The following is a 20,229-nucleotide window of genomic DNA, read 5'->3' as shown; positions in this document are numbered from 1 at the left end:
ATATGACTGTTATTGCTTAAGATAGATGGATGGATCGCTGCCGATTTTATTCCGTAAAGGGACAACTATCGCCTCCTTAAAGGTGGTAGGGTCCCAACACCCGCTCAAGGACTTGTTGAGAAGGGATAGGGCGAGATTGGGGAAGTGAGAAAAACAATGTTTAGGTCCTCAGGAGGGCAGGGATCATTTGAAGAGCCAGATTTCACTTTACTCAAGAGGTCCGTAAGACCTGCTTTGCTAGTGGCATGCAGATCAGACATTATGGCTGAGTTAGTATGTTGTAGATGTAGCCGAAGGTGAAGGACTAGATGATACTGGCTTTGGTGTTGGTAATCTTAACAATAAAGAAAGAGCCTCTCAAAGTATGACAAGGTGTGATTGTAGGAGTCACTCAATCAGGTTTGGACAGTTAGGATGCAATTTTGAAGATTTCCTTGGACCTATTAGCTGACTTAGTAATTTTGTTTGAGAAAAAGGCTGATTTGTCTTGAATAATTAGCCTTTTGCATTGTTTGACAAGTGTTGGGTAAATTGGCGGAGTAGTTTTTCCAGCAATTGCGTTTAGCACAACACAGTTCTAATTTGGCTGACTTTAAATCCTCAGAGAACCCTTTTGAAGCATTGTTGCTCCTTGGAGCTCTGACTCCAAAGAGGAGCATGAATATCGCTAGCATCTGTCAATTTTGCGATTCCTTTCTCGAGTGTCAGAACTGCCAATTGTCAGGCAAGGAGTTTGCGAAGGAGGTGCAAAAGGAATCTGTATTGACCCAGCCTGGATTTTTTTGAGAAACCGCCAGCACCTGATTGAGACTTGGACAGGGTCATGTAAACATTTCTTACATTTTGAAGAACAGTAAACTCAATTCAAATGGAACCTAAATAATTACATTAATCCTTAGGGGACTGGTGGTTGTTACATATAGATGGCACAAAGTAGTGTGATGCCGCAAATGCAGCACCTGTACAGGGCAAAGTACAAAGGCCTGCTTCAACAGTAAACTATGCTTGCAAAAACTTGGATACTATCAAAAGTAGCGTGCACATGTTTCTTTGGGTATCTTGGCTGCAGAGGAGACTTGGTGAACAGTGCAGGGCTGATCTTAGTCCTCCTCTCTTTTGCGAAAACTCCAGGGACAAGATTTTGGAAATCGGTGGATATTGGGCTCTCTGAGGTGATCCAGTTCACATTGTGGTAACTTACTAATCTTTTTGTGATACTGAAACCTGCTTCCCAGGCCTTGCGATGCTTCTGATTAACTATATATCTGGAATCCAAATGCTACTGATGGTGCTAGCAAGATAAACTGTGGACAGAAGTGATATGGGGGATTGTACTGCTCTGGTGCTGTATTGAGTTGCACTTACAATGTGCTGGCACCTATACAAATATCTGCAAAATTGGTGATGCAGATGCATTGCTTTCTGTGGAAGGGTTAAACCTTGATCTCTAACTTATGAGTCAAAATTGTAGCTTAGTTGTATAACAGCAGGACAGGTTAAGGGCGGGGGAGGGGAGTGGAGGGAAAGTTTAGTGATGAATGATGATAAGCAGATTGTCTAGGGAGTGAAATGAATGAATGAATTATTGGTGATAACCCCAAACCTGTGTTACTTTCTCAGTTCCTAGAGATTTTTGCAGGCACTAAGGGGAGGGTGGAAAGAGGCAGATTGTTGTTGCGCTTCCCAGTCCCTGAATGATGGATTTCTGATTCTGTGGTATTTGTAGGTTGCTACTGGGCTGAAAGGCAACCTCCTTGTTTACCTGACCCACTGATGAGTTTGTGATTGTTACACTTGTGGTCCAAAATGTGGTGTGCTGGCATTTTATTTTCTGTCCTGTCCTTTTTTGTAGGAAGAGCTTAGTGTACCATCTTATTCAGTCCTACCAGCGCGTGCCAGGCAATGCTATGGTTCGAGGCTTCAGAGTCAATTACAATCGCCATGTGCTGACCATGGATGATCTAGGCACACTTTACGGACAGAACTGGCTCAACGACCAGGTATAAAATCGCCTACATATTCATGCAAGCGCTCTAATTCTTCATTGCCTGTATATGATTTTGTTATTGCTGGCACTAACCAAGATCTGTATCCCTTTCCCAGGTTATGAATATGTATGGAGACCTAGTGATGGACAGTGTTCCTGACAAGGTGAGATTTATGTTTAGACTGAACTGAACGCTTTTAAATTGTCAAAAGGGAAAAAAACGTGTTGTCCTATCCCATCCAGAAATTGTGGTATATAATTAAGACTAGACTGCTGCTTAACTTTTCAGAGATATTCAGTGTCTCCTAGCATTGGCTTAGCTTTGGTTTTGCAGCATGAATCCTTTTGTGGATTCACATGCTGTGCGTTATTTCGCAATATAGTGGCTGGGTTTTCCGGGCGTTGTTGATCACTGTTTTGTGCTAGGTCCATCCCTTGTGTGACGTCAGGCGGCGCCCCAGAAGTTCCTGTGCGTGGTAGCTATCTTCATATTCTTTTTCCTCTGTTGGGTGTGGAAGCAAGGAATAGGACTCCAGATTTTTTTCTTGTATGAAATCCTAGAAAATGTTTTAAATTTTAGCTTAAAAAAACATTCTACATCGATTAGCAAGGCACAGTAGAAGCGAGACCTCTGGCCACCTTCCACTACGTGGGACCCCGTCGGAGCACCAACCAAGCAGATGGACCGAAACGAGGCAAGATAGGGGCCATGTAGAGTACCCCTTTCAAGTTTTGCCCTAATTGCCACCACAATTTTGCACAATGCGTTCCACATATCATCTGTAACCTCTGCCAGCCTAAAGATCATAAGGATCAGGACTGCGAGGCCTGTGCTGTATTTTTGTCAAAAACTCTCAAGGCCCGATGGATGCTGAGGGAAGAGCACCATGCAGCTATGTTCGGCAGCCAGTAACCACAGGTATCGCTGAAGGACTTGGACCTCTAAAGTGATGAAGACTAACAGGGGGGTTCTGCAGAAACAACAAACTGAAAATCGGACACCAATAAGATCCCTAAGGACATTGAAAAAAAAGCAGAGATGGCAACAAAGACCGCTCACCCCTCAGATACCACAGTCCTCAAAAAGACGGCGCAAAAGGCAGCCCAGGCATCGAAGACTATGACCGAGGGTCAACTGCCGCTGAAAGAACCCCACGGATCCCATGCCAGGGATACCAATGCGGGGAAAACCTAGAAATCAACCGAGACGTGTGGCAACAAGCTGTATTGAAGGATAAGACCATACCTTCGGTGGCAGCATTCACCACACCAAAGATCTCCTCTGCTTCGGACGCTTCAACGGCCCTCGGTGGAGAAAAAAGATGCCTGGAGGCAGAAATGGTGGCACTTCAACATGAGGAGTTTGAGGCACTAAAGAATACCAAATTCCTTCTAAAGTCTCCAGTACCCAAGAGGAAGAAGATAATATCCTCAAAGCTCTGGCAGTATCCGAACCTCCTGAAGATTAAGTAGAGGAAGAACTCATCGTTCCAGAAGAAGAGGTAGCTACAGGAACCTTTTAGGAAGAGTGGAATGACTTTGACACGGAGAGCCCTGTAGAAGAGATCTGTAGCTATCCCTCGAACGCTTCTCCACCAGACATAACCTTTTACAGCAGCCTCATCAAGAGCAGCTGATAATTTCAGGGTCCTCTTAGAGGAGGAGACAGGATACATGTTTTCTCCTAAAAACATTTACACCATCCACGAACGGTAGACAATACCGTTCGAGGCATGTGGACTGCTGAATTCATATCTATAGCATAGATCGCCGCCTAGTGTTGGGTCTGGATGATTGCACATTGTTGTCCTGGAAGAGTCTTCGAAGTATCACGAGATAGGTGGCTCCTCCCCTGGACTACAGTGCGCATGGGCATCGACTCCATCCCCAGATTGTTTTTTTTCTGCCATTGGGTTCGGATGCATATTTAATCACTCAAGTTCGAATTCAATAGAAACTTTTCTTTTCGGCCCAAAGGCCCTTCCTATATCGTCGGTATTGTATTGCGTTCGGTTCCGGCTCAGTTCCCGAGTCGGACATCCTGAGGAGTCGCGTGGCTCTTCGGTGCTCGAGGCCCGGTCAACGCAACAGGCCTTATTCGACGACACATCATGGAGCGGCGCCCGTTCAAGAGGTGCCCAGTGTGCAACTCGAAGTATCCCCATATCGACGTCCACCCGGTGTGCAACAAGTGCCTGTCGCCGGATCACGATGAAGCCAACTGTATGGCTTGTTTTCGATCCAAGAAGACTATTAGACTTCGGCGCGTGGTGCGCCAGGAGGCCCAGCAGACGGCACCTGACCCGGTGAACATTTTCGATACTGAGGGAGAAGAGGCAGATTAGCAGGAAGATCGAGAGCCGATTTCAAATCCAGCGGCAGAGATCGACTCCAACTACGACGCAGACGTCGAAATGCTCGATACAGAAGAAGTCATCGACGAGGTAGGAGACGACAATGAGGCCTATGGGGCCACGGAAGATAGCTCAGGCGAAGAGCTATGCCCCGTTCGAACAATAACTAAGGCTCAGGTCGAGGGATCGCCACATGGCCTTACCCAAGATCATGCACCTAGATCCACGGTCTCTCCTCCGGGCCCGGCTACGGACACTTCTACGGAGCCGCCATTAGTCAAATCGAAACCGAAAGAGAAAGCTTCGGTCTCGACAGACACTTCTACGGAGCCGCCATTGGTCAAATCGAAACCGAAAGTGAAAGCTTTGGTCTCGACAAAACCGAAAGTGATAGAGGCGCCGTCGACACAGAAGGCGCCTGTCGCCTTGGTCGGCTCCACATCTTCGGACCTGTCGGTGCTGGCGAAGCCAAAGAAAGTTGTTGACTCGGTGAAGTCGCTCAAGGGCGTCGAGCCGAAGACTGGGGCACCGAAAGCGCTTGCCAAGGCCGCCGACCCGAAGCCGTCGGCGCCAAAGGCCGTCGACACAGTTAAAGGACTCGGAGCTCCAAAGGCTGTCGATCCTGCACGTCGGCCCGACATGACCAAAACTACTGCTTCCCTCGACTCCACACATGGTAGTGGCTCGAGGGCACCTGTTGAGTCGACGAAACCGTCCGCATCCTTCACGAAGCAAGTGTCGGACTCGTTGCAGCGCATTAAGGACAGGCCTTCCGCGGTCGATCCGAAGGATGCTTCCACCCCGAAGCCAACCGCAGAAGTCGACGGCGCCGATTCAATTCACGGTGCCGCCGAAAGTGGCGCCCAAGGCGTTCGCGCCAAAGAAGGTCGTCGAGGCGTCCATGCCGGTGTCTACCGGGCCGAAGCCTACCCCTGCAGTTGTAGGCACAAAGCATCGACAACCCCTACTCGAGGAGCAGTCGGAACATTTTATCGAAGCCAACACCGGGAAGCTTTCCATTTACAAGCGAAAGATCACACCAGCACAGCCTATGGAGTCCTATACAATTCCTTTGAAGAAGAAAAAGGATTCCACAGATTCCCCAGTTCTTGTTGAACTGATTAATCCACATGCTCAGGACACTGCTCCAATCTCGCCCACTTACTCGGATGTGGAGGCTGGGGAAGGGGACTATGAGGAATACAACTACCCTGCCGACACTGATCCTGAAGATCAGCATGACACATGGGCAGATGCTGCAGACCCAGGGGATCCACAAACTGCCCCAGACACTCAAGTGTATGCTGTCAAAACCTCCCCTACTGAGGATTCTGCAGCATTTAATGCGCTTATTGAAAGGGCAGCCAAGAATCGTGACGTCCAGCTCCACGCTGACCCTATTGAAGTGGACTTTCTGTTTGACACCTTTTCCACCTCTGAAAAAACAGTAAAAACTCTGCCTATGTTGAAGGGTGTCTTAAAACATGCTGCAGACATTTTTAAAGAACCCACACGTGCCAGGGTTATCAACCCCAGAATTGAAAAAAAGTACAAGCCGGCGCCTGGCGACCCTACCTACATCAAGGGCCAGTTGCCGTTGGACTCTCTAGTTGTTTCTAATGCCCGGAAGAGGGCAAATTCACAGACTACTGGTGATGCTCCTCCCACTGACAAGGAATCTAAGATGCTAGAAGCATCGGGCAAGAGGGTGGCGGCCCAAGCGGCCAATATCTGGCGCATTTCTAACACGCAGGAACTCTTGGCTAGATATGACAGGACACATTATGATACACTTGAAACCCTGTTACAACACTTGCCAGATGAATATAAGGAGGCAGCGGAGATGCTCATTCAAGAAGGGAAACCCATCGCAAATGCTTCTATTAAATGTGCACTGGACGCAGCAGACACCGCGGCCAGGGCCATTAACACAAGTGTGATGTTGCGGCGTCAAGCCTGGCTCAGAATCTCCGGGTTCAAGCCGCAGATACAAACCACCATCCTAAATCAGCAAGTAAACCCTGATCACTTATTTGGACCTGAGGTGGACACCACTCTGGAAATGATCAAAAAAAGACACAGAGACTGCAAAGTCTATGGGGGCTCTCCAGTCCCAGCAGTTCAGGGGTAGTACTTTTCGTCGCTCAAGCAATAGAGGTGTTTCCAGAGGCCAGATGTCCCAGCAAACGCAGTACACAAAAAGTGGTGCACAAACCTCATACAACAAACAAAGTAGAGGTGGCTATCGCAGAAACAGTGCCAAGGACAGAGGTCATGGAAACAACTCCCGAGCCTCCGCAGCCAACAAACAGTGACGCCTTGTCACTGCCCCCCGACCATACAACGTCGGTCGGGGGGAGACTCCAACTGTTCCTGCCAGTCTGGAAATCCATCACCACAGACAGGTGGGTCAGAAAGCTTATCCAGTACGGTTATTGTCTGGAGTTAATATCCACTCCACCCAACATACCCCCAAAACACCGTCCTATGTCCACAGAGCATTTGCACTTATTGCAGCAAGAGGTACTCGTCATGCTGCAAAAAAGGGGCAATCGAGCTCGTACCAGTGGAACAAAGAGGCACGGGAGTGTACTCCCTGTACTTCTTAATCCCGAAAAAAGACGTGTCCCTCCGACCCATACTGGACCTCAGGCCCCTAAACCAATACATTATCTCGGAACACTTTCATATGCTCACGCTGCAGCAGGTTCTTCCGTTGCTCAATCAAGGGGACTTCCTCGCAACATTAGATCTAAAAGATGCATATTTTCACATTCCACTACATCCGTCACACAGAAAATACCTCAGATTCACCATTCAGAATCAGCATTACCAATTCAAAGTCCTCCCTTTCGGAGTGACCCAGCGCCCAGGGTGTTCACGAAGTGCCTGGCAACAGTGGCTGCGCACCTCAGGAGACAAAACGTTCACGTCTACCCTTACCTGGACGACTGGCTTGTCCAAGCAAAGTCGGCCCAGCAGTGCGCTGCCAACGTGTCCCACACCATTCACCTTCACGATCTGGGATTCTCACTAAATTATCCAAAGTCACACCTTCAGCCAGCCCGTGTGCGGCAGTATCTGGGCGCGACCATAGATACTCTGGCGGCCACAGCGCAGCCAAATTCTGTGAGGATCAACAGCATTCAATTGCTAATCCAGAAATTCAGACCGCAACACTCTCTTCCGGCACGAGTGTTCATGCAGTTGATAGGCATGATGGCCTCCTGCATCTTCATAGTCCCGCACGCGAGACTACATATGCGTCCGCCCCAAGAGTGCTTAGCACGTCAGTGGAATCAGGCTCACGGACAGTTAAAAGACCTAGTGTTGGTGACCGGTCGTGCATATGACTCTCTGCATTGGTGGAATCCACACAACCTTTGCAAGGGCCGTCAGTTCCAGGAGCCTGTCCCACAAATCATCCTAACGACGGACGCATCTCTCCAGGGTTGGGGAGCTCATGTGCTCCACTACACCGTGCAGGGGCTATGGACAACGCAGCAAAGGAAGATGCACATCAACCACCTAGAGCTGATGGCAATCTTCATGGCAATGAAGGCTTTCAAAGTACATCTGTGCAACAGTAGTGTTGATCCGGACGGACAACATGACAGCCATGTACTACATTCAGAAGCAAGGAGGTACACACTCTCCACAGTTGTCTCATCTAGCTCAGAGCATGTGGAAGTGGGCCATTCAGAGGAACATCTTCCTCATGGCGGAACACCTCCCAGGCAAAGACAATCAGATGGCGGATCTGCTCAGCAGGTACAGCCACCAAATGCACGAGTGGGAGATACATCCATCAGTACTCCACCCGTACTTCCAGCAGTGGGGTCATCCAGAGATAGACCTGTTCGCCACAAGGGAAAACGCCAAATGCCAAAGCTTTGCCGCCAGGTTCCCGCACCCACAGTCGCAGGGCAATGCGATATGGATGAATTGGTCAGGCAAATTTGCGTACGCTTTACCCCCAGCACCTCTAATACCGCTGGTGGCACGAAAGCTAAACCAACACTTGATGACGTTCATCCTGGTTGCTCCAACGTGGGCCCGCCAACCATGGTACACCACGTTTCTAGACCTTTCCGTGGAACCGCATCAAAGGCTGCGCCTCGCACCCAGACTTTTGACGCAGAGCCATGGCGACATTCAGCACCCAGATCCGCAACAGCTCAACCTGGCGATCTGGCTCCTGAAGTCTTAGAGTTAGGCTGCCTCAACTTGCCTCCTGACTGCATGGATATCATACGGGAAGCAAGAAAGCCCACCAACAGAGCATGCTACGCAGCAAAATGGAAGCGGTTTGTCATTTATTGCGTAGACCACAACATTGACCCTCTTGACGCGTCCACGCACGACATCATTTGTTATCTCTTACATCTTTACAAATGCAATCTAGCCTATGCTTACATTCGGATACATTTATCCGCCATAGCGGCTTATCTCCAAAACAGGCAGCATCTCTCCCTTTTCAGAGTGCCTGCCATTAAAGCTTTTCTGGAGGGGCTCAAACGAGTCATTCCTCCCAGGACACCACCTGCTCCTGAATCGAATCTTAATGTGGTCCTCACCCGACTGATGGGTCCACCTTTTGAGCCTCTGCATTCTTGCGAAATTCAGTTCTTAACATGGAAAGTGGCTTTCCTGATAGCCATTACGTCACTGCGACGTGTTAGTGAGCTCCAGGCGCTCACTGTACAGGAGCCATTCATACAAATTCACTCCAACCAGGTGGTGCTGCGCACTAACCCTAAATTTCTTCCAAAGGTGGTTTCACAGTTCCATGTCAATCAAACTATTGAACTGCCTGTGTTCTTCCAAAATCCTGAGACAGTGGCAGAAAGAATGCTCCACACTCTTGACGTCAAAAGGGCTTTGATGTACTACATTGATAGGACCAAAGATTTTAGGAAGACAAAACAACTTTGTTGCCTTTTCCGCACAACACAAGGGCAACCCCATTTCCAAGGCAGGTATAGCCAGGTGGATCATTAAGTGTATTCAGATTTGCTATCAAAAGGCTAAGCGCACTTTAACGATCCCCCCCAAGAGCCCACTCCACCCGCAAGTTGGGGGCCTCCATGGCTTTCCTTGGAAATATCCCTTTAGAAGACATTTGTAGAGCAGCCACATGGTCTACCCCACACACATTTACCAAACACTACTGTGTAGATGTGCACTCCAAGCAGCTGTAGGGCAGGCTGTTCTAAAAACACTTTTTCAAACGTCTGCAGCTGGCACAGGCGGCCGCCGCTAATGGAGGGACTGCTATATATTCTATGCTATAGATATGAATTCATTACAAAAAGGGGGTGGTGATGGACAGAGTATCTGAGTTAATCAGAACACTCCTACCCAGTCAACAGATCAGGGCTTGATCCATCACCGTTTTTTAGCTCACTGCACCATCCCAGTTCAGAACCTGGCTATATGCAAATTAGTCTGTCCCTGGCCCAGTGCATCATGGGAACAGGGCAGACCAAACTACCAAGCCAATTCTTCACTGGAAAGGAAACAAGCTTCCGGGGACCGGTTTCTGGCATTACAGCCGTCTTCGGCCCGGCTTGCTTGAATCCTGATGGTGCAATGAGCAAGGGACTCATGTCTGAGCATACCCTTCCACACTCATGGTGGCCAAAATAATTACAAAAAGGGGGTGGTGATGGACAGAGTATCTGAGTTAATCAGAACACTCCTACCCAGTCAACAGATCAGGGCTTGATCCATCACCGTTTTTTAGCTATGAATTCAGCAGCCCACATTCCTCGAACTGAATATGCTACTTACCAGTATGCATCTGTTCTTGGCATGTAGGGCTGCTGACATTCATATCGCCCACCCTCCTCCCCGGCGCCTGTAGCGGCTGCAGATTTTACACTTACTCTTAGCATGGACATCGCTCACACTGTTACACTCCATCTTCGCCACAATGGCTAAAAACAATCTGGGGATGGAGTCGATGCCCATGCGCACTGTAGTCCAGGGGAGGAGCCACCGATCTCGTGATACTTCGAAGACTCTTCCAGGACAACAATGTGCAATCATCCGGACCCAACACTAGGCGGCGATCTATGCTATAGATATGAATGTCAGCAGCCCTACATGCCAAGAACAGATGCATACTGGTAAGTAGCATATTCATTCCTACGCTACCAAGCATTCTTGATCAGGACAAGGAGGCTTTCATGGAGCTTGCCTCAGCAAAGTGAGTAACACAAAGGGCAGAAAAGAAATACAAATCCTCATAAAGGACCCTGAATACATTTAAAGGAACACGTTGGCTGACTCCATCGTTGTTACAACAGCAAGAAGGAGGACAAAGATGTAAGGGAATGGACATGGAGGGGAGGAAGATGGAAAGGGAGGCAGCAACGTAATGGCGCATTGTGAACTTGAATACCTTCGTTAAGTTATGGCCGTCAACAATAGGAAGACATTGAGGAAATAATTAACAAACTGCCCGAGAAGGATAAAAGAGCAAAATCGATCATACAAGAGGGATAGAAACATAGCAAACGCCTGCCTTAAATCAGATCTAGATAACAAACGATACAGCCAGCAGGCACATGTGCACAGGTACAACACTAAGAAGGCACGCCTGGCTCAGAATCTCAGGCTTCAAACAGGAAGGACAAACATCCATAATCCTAAGCCCTTCACAGGAGACATCCTATCTGGACATGAAGTAGACGAGTCCCAACAGCAAATAACAAGCATTAGAAATGCAATCGGGCTCGGATTTATTTGAGTTTGAGCTAATGGCATTGTAAATGGCAATGTCTTTTCGCCATGTGTTATGGAGTGTGTGCATGTGGTGTGTAGTGGAATTATGTGGGTTGGATTGTAATTTTACCAATTGTTGCATGCTGTGCTTTAGATGAATATGTTTAAAAGTAAAGTGTACCATACTGCGATTGCTACAATAGTTAATTGTGGATGCGTTAACAATTGATGCGTGCACTGATGGCTGTGGTGTGTGACTCACTGTCGCTCACGGTCGCTCACTGTCGCTCACTGTCGCTCTGCGCTCACTGTCACACTGCACTCACTGTTACACTGCACTCACTGTCACTCTGCACTATAAACGCATTACAGTGAGTGATACAGCTGTGCAGATAAGTACAGTGAAAACTCCGCCTCCACCCGACACCTTGCATTAAAAGCTGGTGCCCTCGCGCTCTGCTCTTATGTATTTTTTGCATTGCCATTTGTGTAGCGCACAATCTGCCGTTGACTTGGCATCACAGCGCCTGGCACGCGTTATACTGTGCTACCCTCTTCAGCGCAGCGCTACGTGGAGCAAAGGGTGACTTTTGAGCGCTTTACGCAGGAGAAGACAGAAAACTAAACAAAAACATCAATTTACAATCTTAAAAACAATTACTAGTCGAAGCCTATCGGGACAGCTTCCTATATCGCGGATGGGCACTTTACATAGAAAACGCTATAAACGCATTACAGTGAGTGATACAGCTGTGCAGATGATAAGTACAGTGAAAACTCCGCCTCCACCCGACACCTTGCATGAAAAGCTGGTGCCCTCGCGCTCTGCTCTTATGTATTTTTTGATTTGCCATTTGTGTAGCGCACAATCTGCCGTTGACTTGGCATCGCACAGTCCTGCCAAGTATCACACATCACGTGTGACACTAACGCATTTCGGTGCGGTGTTCTGCATCATCGCACTGAAATGCTTTGTCACGCATTTTAAATGCCACTGAAACAGCCAGGCTACCGCACTGGTGCTAGCATGCTGCCTCTGCTGTACCAGACTTGCCTCAAGCAGCTCTGGCAGTGTGGCTCATAAATAGTTAAATTCTCATTCTCCCCAGCTCCGGCCAAGTGAGTCACTGAGCGTGCTGGCGGCAGTGCTACAATGTTACCTTTGCGGCCTCAGCCGCCCGCCAGCCTAGCTCCATTAATTAATTAATTCCCGGCCCGACCGCGGTGCCGCACGCCAGGCTGTCGACCACACTCACTGACTCTACCGATTAAACACCCGGGGCGGGGCCATGACATGTGTGCCAGTGGGGCCATTACCCCGTTACCACAGTTACCCTGTGCTGCTCACCCCCGTGGCCGCTGGACGACCGTGTAGTTAGTCAGGCTTGACTGACAAGACCCGCGTTACCTTTACACTCTTTGCCGGTGCCGCAGTGTCGGGTTTGCCCCACAAGACTCACCTTTGCCTGTGGCGTGATTCCGCAGAGACGACAAGAGCACCCGTCCCTGTACCCACCTAACCCTCGTGGACGACAACACCCAGCAGGGATGAGATGGACGCAGGGATGGGAGCCAGGGTGTAGGGTGAAGGATGGCGTGGAGCTGGTGGGGCGTCCCGGAGACACTGGAAACCAGAATAAGAAAGATCAGAAAGGGAAGCAGACCCGAAAGGAACCACCCCACGTACACACACAGGAACAGGTACCCCTTGAGGACTTACCAAGGCTTCCGAAACGAAGAGCTCCCGATGAATGCAGCTCCGGTTGCGAAATAGCGAGGAAGGCGCTCCTGCGCGTTATCGCCAAGTACAAACTAAAGAAAGCGCTCCTGCGCATTCACCCAAGCTAAAACAAAATGAAAGCGCTCCTGCGCGGGTTGCTGGAAACGGGAAACAACCACCCAGCTTGTGGTATCCCTGGAAAGGTGAAAGGATTTGTAGACGGAGTTATTCCCTGATAGCGCTCCTGCGCGATGGGATAACAAAGTAAAACCCCAATTCACAATCTTAGAACCAATTAATACCCTTAGGGCGCTCCTGCGCACCAAGGGACTTGAAAACAAAATAACAAGGCTTTTCCTGGAACCCCCAGGTGAAGTAGGACACAAGCGTTCCTGTATGGCGCTGTCTAGGACAAGGAGGCGCTTCAGCGCGGCTTGCCTCCTAGACGTTGAAACAGAGTTGCAAAGCAGCGCGGCTCACTCCAGCGCGGCTTTCTGTCAATGCCGCTGATACAAAGTATCACTTCAGCGCGGCTCACTCCAGCGCGGCTTTCTGTCAATGCCGCTGATACAAAGTATCACTTCAGCGCGGCTCCCGTGAAAGCCGCGGAAACAATGTAGCAATCCAGCCCGGCTCTTCTCCGGGCATGCAGGTCTCAGGAACGTGAGCTTCAGCTGGAATCCGGAATCCGAAGCACTCAGCCGGCGGGAAACGCGCAGTTTATGCGTTTTCACCCGGAAGTGCTTCTGTGCCTGGTTTCCCCAGTGGCTAGACCGGGTACTCGACTTCCGCCGGAAGTGAGTATCCCGGCCTCCCGTGTGTGATGCGGGATGGCCGGCCGCGGCAACGCCGCGAGCCGTGACAGTACCCACCCCCAGAACAGAACCCCTCCAAAGCCACCCCCGAAGTCAGAAAAGAGAGACAGGGCGAGGACACAGGGGATGACGTAGGTGAAAAGCACGGACCAGAACGGGAGCATGGCGCACATGGGATAAGGGCTCCCAGGATCGTTCATCGGGACCGTACCCCTTCCAGTCCACAAGGTAGAACAGCTTGCCCCCGGTACGACGGGACCCCAAGATAGCCCTGACTTCGTATTCATCATGGCCCTCCACCACCACCGGAGAAGGGGGTGACGGAAGAGAACCGCCAGACTGAACTGCCCGCAGCAGGGAGACGTGGAAGACCGGATGGATTTTCATGTGGGAAGGCAGGGACAGCTTCATGGCCACAGGGTTGATTACTTTCTCCACAGGAAAGGGGCCCACATAACGTGGTAACAGTTTTTTGGGCCCATGCACATTCAGGTGCCGAATAGAAAGCCATACGTTATCGCCTTCGCGATACGCGGGTTCACGTTGCCGATGAGCATCTGCTCGCTCCTTGTAGGTGTCTTTCGCTTTTGCCAACTCGAACCGTGCCTTTTGCCACAGGTCGCACAGTGTCTCATGGTAAGAACGTACGGAGGGCAGGGGGCAGTCCTGAGGCTCTTCCCATGCCGACGTGCGGGGATGGCGTCCATGGAGGCAGAAGAAAGGGGACATGCCGATGGCCGAATGCTTGCTGTTGTTGTACGCATACTCTGCCATCCATAGCACTTCGGACCATTCCTTCTCGACTGACAGCAGCAGACAACGGAGGTACTGTTCCATGGTGTGGTTTGTCCTTTCGGCCTGGCCGTCGGTCTGAGGGTGGTAAGCTGAGGAGAGACGTACGTCCATCTCGAGTATCCTGCATGTCTCCTTCCAAAAGCGGGACACAAACTGCGATCCCCTATCCGTTATGACCACGGATGGAATGCCATGGAGACGAACCACCTCTTGTACGAATATCAAGGCCAGCTCGGCCGCCGTGGGAAGCTTCGTCAAGGGAACGAAATGCGCCATCTTGGTGAGGTGGTCCACGATGGTGAGAACCGTGGTGTGCCCTGTTTTGGTGAGTGGGAGCTCAACCACGAAATCCATGGAGATGGTATGCCAGGGAGAAGGAGGCACAGGAATGGGCTGCAACCGACCAACCGATGGTTCGGATCTGTTCTTGCCAAGCAGGCAGACGGCGCAGTTCGTCACGTGTGCCTTTGTATCCGTCACCATCGTTGGCCACCAATACTGCCTCCGCACAAGGTCGAGCGTCTTGTGGTAACCAGGATGGCCGGAGAGTACATGATTGTGACACATGTATAGGGCTTTTGTTTGTTCGGGTACCCCGGTTAGATGCGTTTGGTTTCTTGTCCCTCCTTCTTCGTCCCCTTCCGAGACAACGGGATCGGAACGAACAGGAGCGATGATGCCTTGGAAATGTTTGTCCGGTAGGATCAGGCCAGGCTCATGGTCTTCAGCGTTTTCTTCCGTTTCAGCCAGCCGTGATAGTGCATCTGCTTTGGCGTTGTCTTTCCCGGGCCGGAATGTAATCAAGAAGTCATACTCGTTGAAGAATAAGGTCCATCGGAGCTGTCGGGCTGTGAGGGCACGTGCTGATCGTAGAAACTGCAAGTTTCTGTGGTCTGTATAGATGGTCACCTTATGTTTCGAGTCCTTCAGGAAGTGTCGCCATTCCTCGAAGGCGGTCTTGATGGCTAGTAGCTCCCGATCAGACACGGTGTAGTTGCGCTCGGCGGGTTGGAGTTTCTTGGAGTAAAAGGCCACGGGATGCAGTCGGCCCGTCTCGCAGTCCCGTTGTGAGAGCACACCGCCTATGGCGTCCTTAGAAGCATCAGCCTCTACGATGAAAGGCTGCTCGGTGTCAGGGTGCACCAGAACCGGGGCCACGGTAAACCGTCTCTTCAATTCCTGGAAGGCATTGTCAGCTTTTTGGTCCCAATCAAAGCGTACTCCCTTGCGCAGCAAGCGCGTAATGGGAGCCACCATCTCGGAGAAGCCTGTGATAAAACGACGATAATAGTTGGAAAAGCCGAGGAATCGTTGGACGCCCTTCACCGTCTCTGGGGTAGGCCAAGACAGGATGGCCTCCACTTTTTTGTTGTCCATTTGGATGCCTGCCGGTGTGATGATGTGCCCCAGGAACTCAACTGAGGTGACGTGGAACAGGCTTTTTTCTAACTTCACGTACAGACGGTGTTTCTCCAGCTGCTGTAGGACTGAACGAACATGATGGACGTGCTCTTCATTGGTTTGCGAATAGATCAGGATGTCGTCGATGTAGACGATACAAAAGACGTCGATGAAGTCCCTCAACACCTCATCAATGAAAAACTGGAATGCGGCGGGGGCGTTGCTGAGTCCGAACGGCATGACCTGGTATTCGAACAGGCCGAACTTCGTTCGGAAAGCGGTCTTCCATTCGTCGCCCTTCCGGACCCTGACAAGATGGTACGCCCCCCGAAGGTCTAGTTTGGTGTATATGGTGGCGTTTTTGACCTGGTCCAAGAGGTTGGTTATCAACGGTAGCGGGTACCGGTTTTTAATCGTGATGGTATTCATCGCACGAAAGTCGATGCAGGTCCTTAGATCCCCTTCCTTCTTCGACACGAAGAAAAGAGGAGAGGAAACCGGAGATCTGGAGTGTCGTATGAAACCGTTGTCCAGGTATTCGTCCAGATAGGAGCGGAGGTGGATGTTCTCTTTTTCTGTGAGCGAGTAGATCCTGCTGCATGGCAACGTGGAGCCGGGAATCAGGTCTATGCGACAGTCAAAGGATCGATGGGGTGGCAACGTGTTGGCTCCCTTCTTATCGAATACCCCCGCTAGGTCCTGGTATTCCTTCGGTATGGTCCCTTGGGAAACCGTTCCCATCCCAACCACAGGTAACGAGTGTGCCTGTATGACCCGAGAACCTATCAGGTCGATATCTGTGTAACAGGTGCTGGTGCAGTGCTCTGATTCTAGACGGACGGTTCTGGTAACCCAATCGATGCGGGGATTGTGCTTCACCAACCAAGGCAAACCCAGGATCACCTTGAACTGAGGGGCGTCTATGACGTCGAAACATATGGACTCGGTGTGGGTGTTTGAGAAGACCATGGTCAAGCTTTCGGTTCGGTGTCGGATGGGGCCGGAAGTAAGGTCCGTTCCGTCAACGGCCTTGACGGGTTCAGGTTGGGCCTTCGTCACAGTGTTGATGCCCAATGCGCGGGAAAACGCAGTATCGATGAAGCAGCCTGTCGCCCCAGAATCCAACATGGCGGTCACCACCCAGGTTCTGCCCGCCTGATTCCGTAAGGACACGTCCATGCCGACATGTTGACTACCGTCGTATACCACAGGGATTGCAGATGTGCATGACGAAGAACCCAGAAGACGGATCCCTGTGTCTACTGGGTTTCCTCGTTTCCCGTCTTGCCTCCCTTGCTGATGGGCAACACAAACGGCCTTCTGTCTCGTGGTCTTGAGGGCTTAGCAGGGCATTCCCGTACGAAATGGCCGCTTTTGCCGCAATACAGGCACTGGTTTTGCTTCCTCCTCTTTTCCCGTTCTTGACTGGTCAGGGGTCCTCTGATGCCGCCGATCTGCATGGGTTCGGACGCTTCTCCCTGGGGAGTAGGTGCTTCTTTGGCTTTCTCGGCGCCCTTGTCACCGATGGGCAAGGGTCGGTTTTCGTTCCCTTTTCCTCTGTCCGTTTTTCGTTCCTGTAGTCGGAAGTTCATTTTCACCACCATGTCTATGAAAGGGCCTATGGCTTCGGGCGGATCGGGATACTGCGAGATGAGATCCTTCAGGTCATCCCGTAACCCCCGATAGAACACGGATACCTTCTTGTCCTCTGGCCAGTGGGCTTCGATGACCAGCCGGTTGAACGTGGTGATGTAATGGAGCAAGTCCTGGTTGCCTTGCTTGAGGCCGAGCAACTCGTTGTCTGCAGCCTGCACGAAGGTATGGCGAGCGAACATACGCCGCATAGTTTCCTTAAACGTAGGCAGGTGGTTAAGCATGGGATCGTCGTTCTCTACCAAAGAGATGGACCACTGAGCCGCATCCCCGCCCATGTAAGATAGTATGTAGGCGACCTTGGAAGCATCATCGGGAAAGGCCGCAATTCTAGCCATGAAATGTAGTTGGCATTGATGGATGAATATCCCGTACTTAGTGCTATCTCCGTAGAACCGTTCAGGTGGAGCCAACTGCACCGGATGGGGAGTGACGACCTGGATGGCTGTGTCTTGGTTGGTGGTGGTGGAAGGCCCCCCAAAGGTGAACGTGGGTTGTCTCAACAGGCCGTCTTGTCTGGCTCTGGGGCTGGGAGTAGAACCCCAAGGACTAGAGACCCCGGCTGCCATTTGACCCTGTAGGGTCGTTATGTCCTGGCGGAGGGCGAGGTTCTCTGTTTGCATGGCAGCCAGCATGACTGCGATATCTTGCAGGGTGACTTCCTCACTCATGTCGTCTGGGCGGAATGTATTACGTGGGCTTCGGATTCTGTCGGGTTTGCCCCACAAGACTCACCTTTGCTTGTGGCGCGATTCCGCAGAGACGACAAGAGCACCCGTCCCTGTACCCACCTAACCCTCGTGGACGACAACACCCAGCAGGGATGAGATGGACGCAGGGATGGGAGCCAGGGTGTAGGGTGAAGGATGGCGTGGAGCTGGTGGGGCGTCCCGGAGACACTGGAAACCAGAATAAGAAAGATCAGAAAGGGAAGCAGACCCGAAAGGAACCACCCCACGTACACACACAGGAACAGGTACCCCTTGAGGACTTACCAAGGCTTCCGAAACGAAGAGCTCCCGATGAATGCAGCTCCGGTTGCGAAATAGCGAGGAAGGCGCTCCTGCGCGTTATCGCCAAGTACAAACTAAAGAAAGCGCTCCTGCGCATTCACCCAAGCTAAAACAAAATGAAAGCGCTCCTGCGCGGGTTGCTGGAAACGGGAAACAACCACCCAGCTTGTGGTATCCCTGGAAAGGTGAAAGGATTTGTAGACGGAGTTATTCCCTGATAGCGCTCCTGCGCGATGGGATAACAAAGTAAAACCCCAATTCACAATCTTAGAACCAATTAATACCCTTAGGGCGCTCCTGCGCACCAAGGGACTTGAAAACAAAATAACAAGGCTTTTCCTGGAACCCCCAGGTGAAGTAGGACACAAGCGTTCCTGTATGGCGCTGTCTAGGACAAGGAGGCGCTTCAGCGCGGCTTGCCTCCTAGACGTTGAAACAGAGTTGCAAAGCAGCGCGGCTCACTCCAGCGCGGCTTTCTGTCAATGCCGCTGATACAAAGTATCACTTCAGCGCGGCTCACTCCAGCGCGGCTTTCTGTCAATGCCGCTGATACAAAGTATCACTTCAGCGCGGCTCCCGTGAAAGCCGCGGAAACAATGTAGCAATCCAGCCCGGCTCTTCTCCGGGCATGCAGGTCTCAGGAACGTGAGCTTCAGCTGGAATCCGGAATCCGAAGCACTCAGCCGGCGGGAAACGCGCAGTTTATGCGTTTTCACCCGGAAGTGCTTCTGTGCCTGGTTTCCCCAGTGGCTAGACCGGGTACTCTACTTCCGCCGGAAGTGAGTATCCCGGCCTCCCGTGTGTGATGCGGGATGGCCGGCTGCGGGATGGCCGGCCGCGGCAACGCCGCGAGCCGTGACACGCAGTAAGTGACTACTGTTGAGGGGAACGTCGGGGTTCACACCGTGGGACAGGGGAGAAAGGGTTTCAAGAAGTTTGAACTGTCAATCCCTGCAAAACGTCATTAACATTATCCTCCACGTTGCCTTCACGCAACAATCATTGCCGTGAATGGGCAGTCGATGACGTTTTCCTATGGGTTTCAGTGACTCGCCCTCTGCCTTTTGCAAACTTCAGCACAAACAATTTCCCTACGTCCGGTGCCTGGAGCACCTAATTTAGAAATACACACATTGCCACCTCGAAAAGTAGCTTTGCTAATTGCCATCATGTCATCGGTTAACCTTCCCACTGAGCGCCTCCGGAACAAACTAAAGTTTCAGCATCAAAAGAATTTTAAATAACTTGCTGTTTACCCGCTGCACGCTTTTATTATTACTTATTTCAGCACAACAGCTTTTTCACATCCCCCAACCAGTATCTACTTCCACTTGACCGATATTACATTGGGTATTAAGTTGGCTTTATTCAGAGCTGCTTCCGTTACCGTACCCTGTACTTTAGTATCCCTGCAGTAAAGCAGCATGTCTCTGCTTCAACAGTGAAACGTTAATGCGCATTACTAAAATGTAACAGAGTTGGGGTGTGGGTGAGTGTGCCGTGCACGGGCCTGGGCGCGCCTAACAAAAAGACATTACACGCTGCAGACGAACGCACGCCTGATACATGCAATGCAATGCAATGCTGAATGGTGAACGCGCTCCCACCATCTGGATTGCATTTGGAGGAGCACCCTGACAGCTCCTAATTAAAATTAATGGAATGCCGTGCGCGTAACCACACAGAAAATGCCAACAATGGCGGACGAAAATTACATATAGCCTATCGCGTCAAGGCTACTAAAAAGACAGCACAGCGAAGA

The 20,229-nt window shown here is 50.7% G+C and overlaps 1 protein-coding gene across 4 annotated transcripts in view; it reads left to right on the top strand.

The window, feature by feature from the left end:
- The window catches only part of SENP3 (SUMO specific peptidase 3), a 134,678-nt gene that overhangs the window by 44,051 nt on the left and 70,398 nt on the right, over positions 1-20,229 (top strand). For all 4 annotated transcript variants that reach the window (XM_078670511.1, XM_078670513.1, XM_078670514.1 and 1 more), the window contains exons 5-6: positions 1,853-2,000; positions 2,104-2,151. In XM_078670511.1, coding sequence (XP_078526637.1) covers positions 1,853-2,000; positions 2,104-2,151 — 196 coding nt within the window. The remainder of the gene's footprint in view (positions 1-1,852; positions 2,001-2,103; positions 2,152-20,229) is intronic.

The sequence above is a fragment of the Lissotriton helveticus genome, chromosome 12, assembly GCF_964261635.1.
Source record: "Lissotriton helveticus chromosome 12, aLisHel1.1, whole genome shotgun sequence".
NCBI lineage: Eukaryota > Metazoa > Chordata > Amphibia > Caudata > Salamandridae > Lissotriton > Lissotriton helveticus.
The sequence above is the reverse complement of the archived record's forward strand: the minus strand, read 5'-3'. Positions and strand labels throughout refer to the sequence as shown.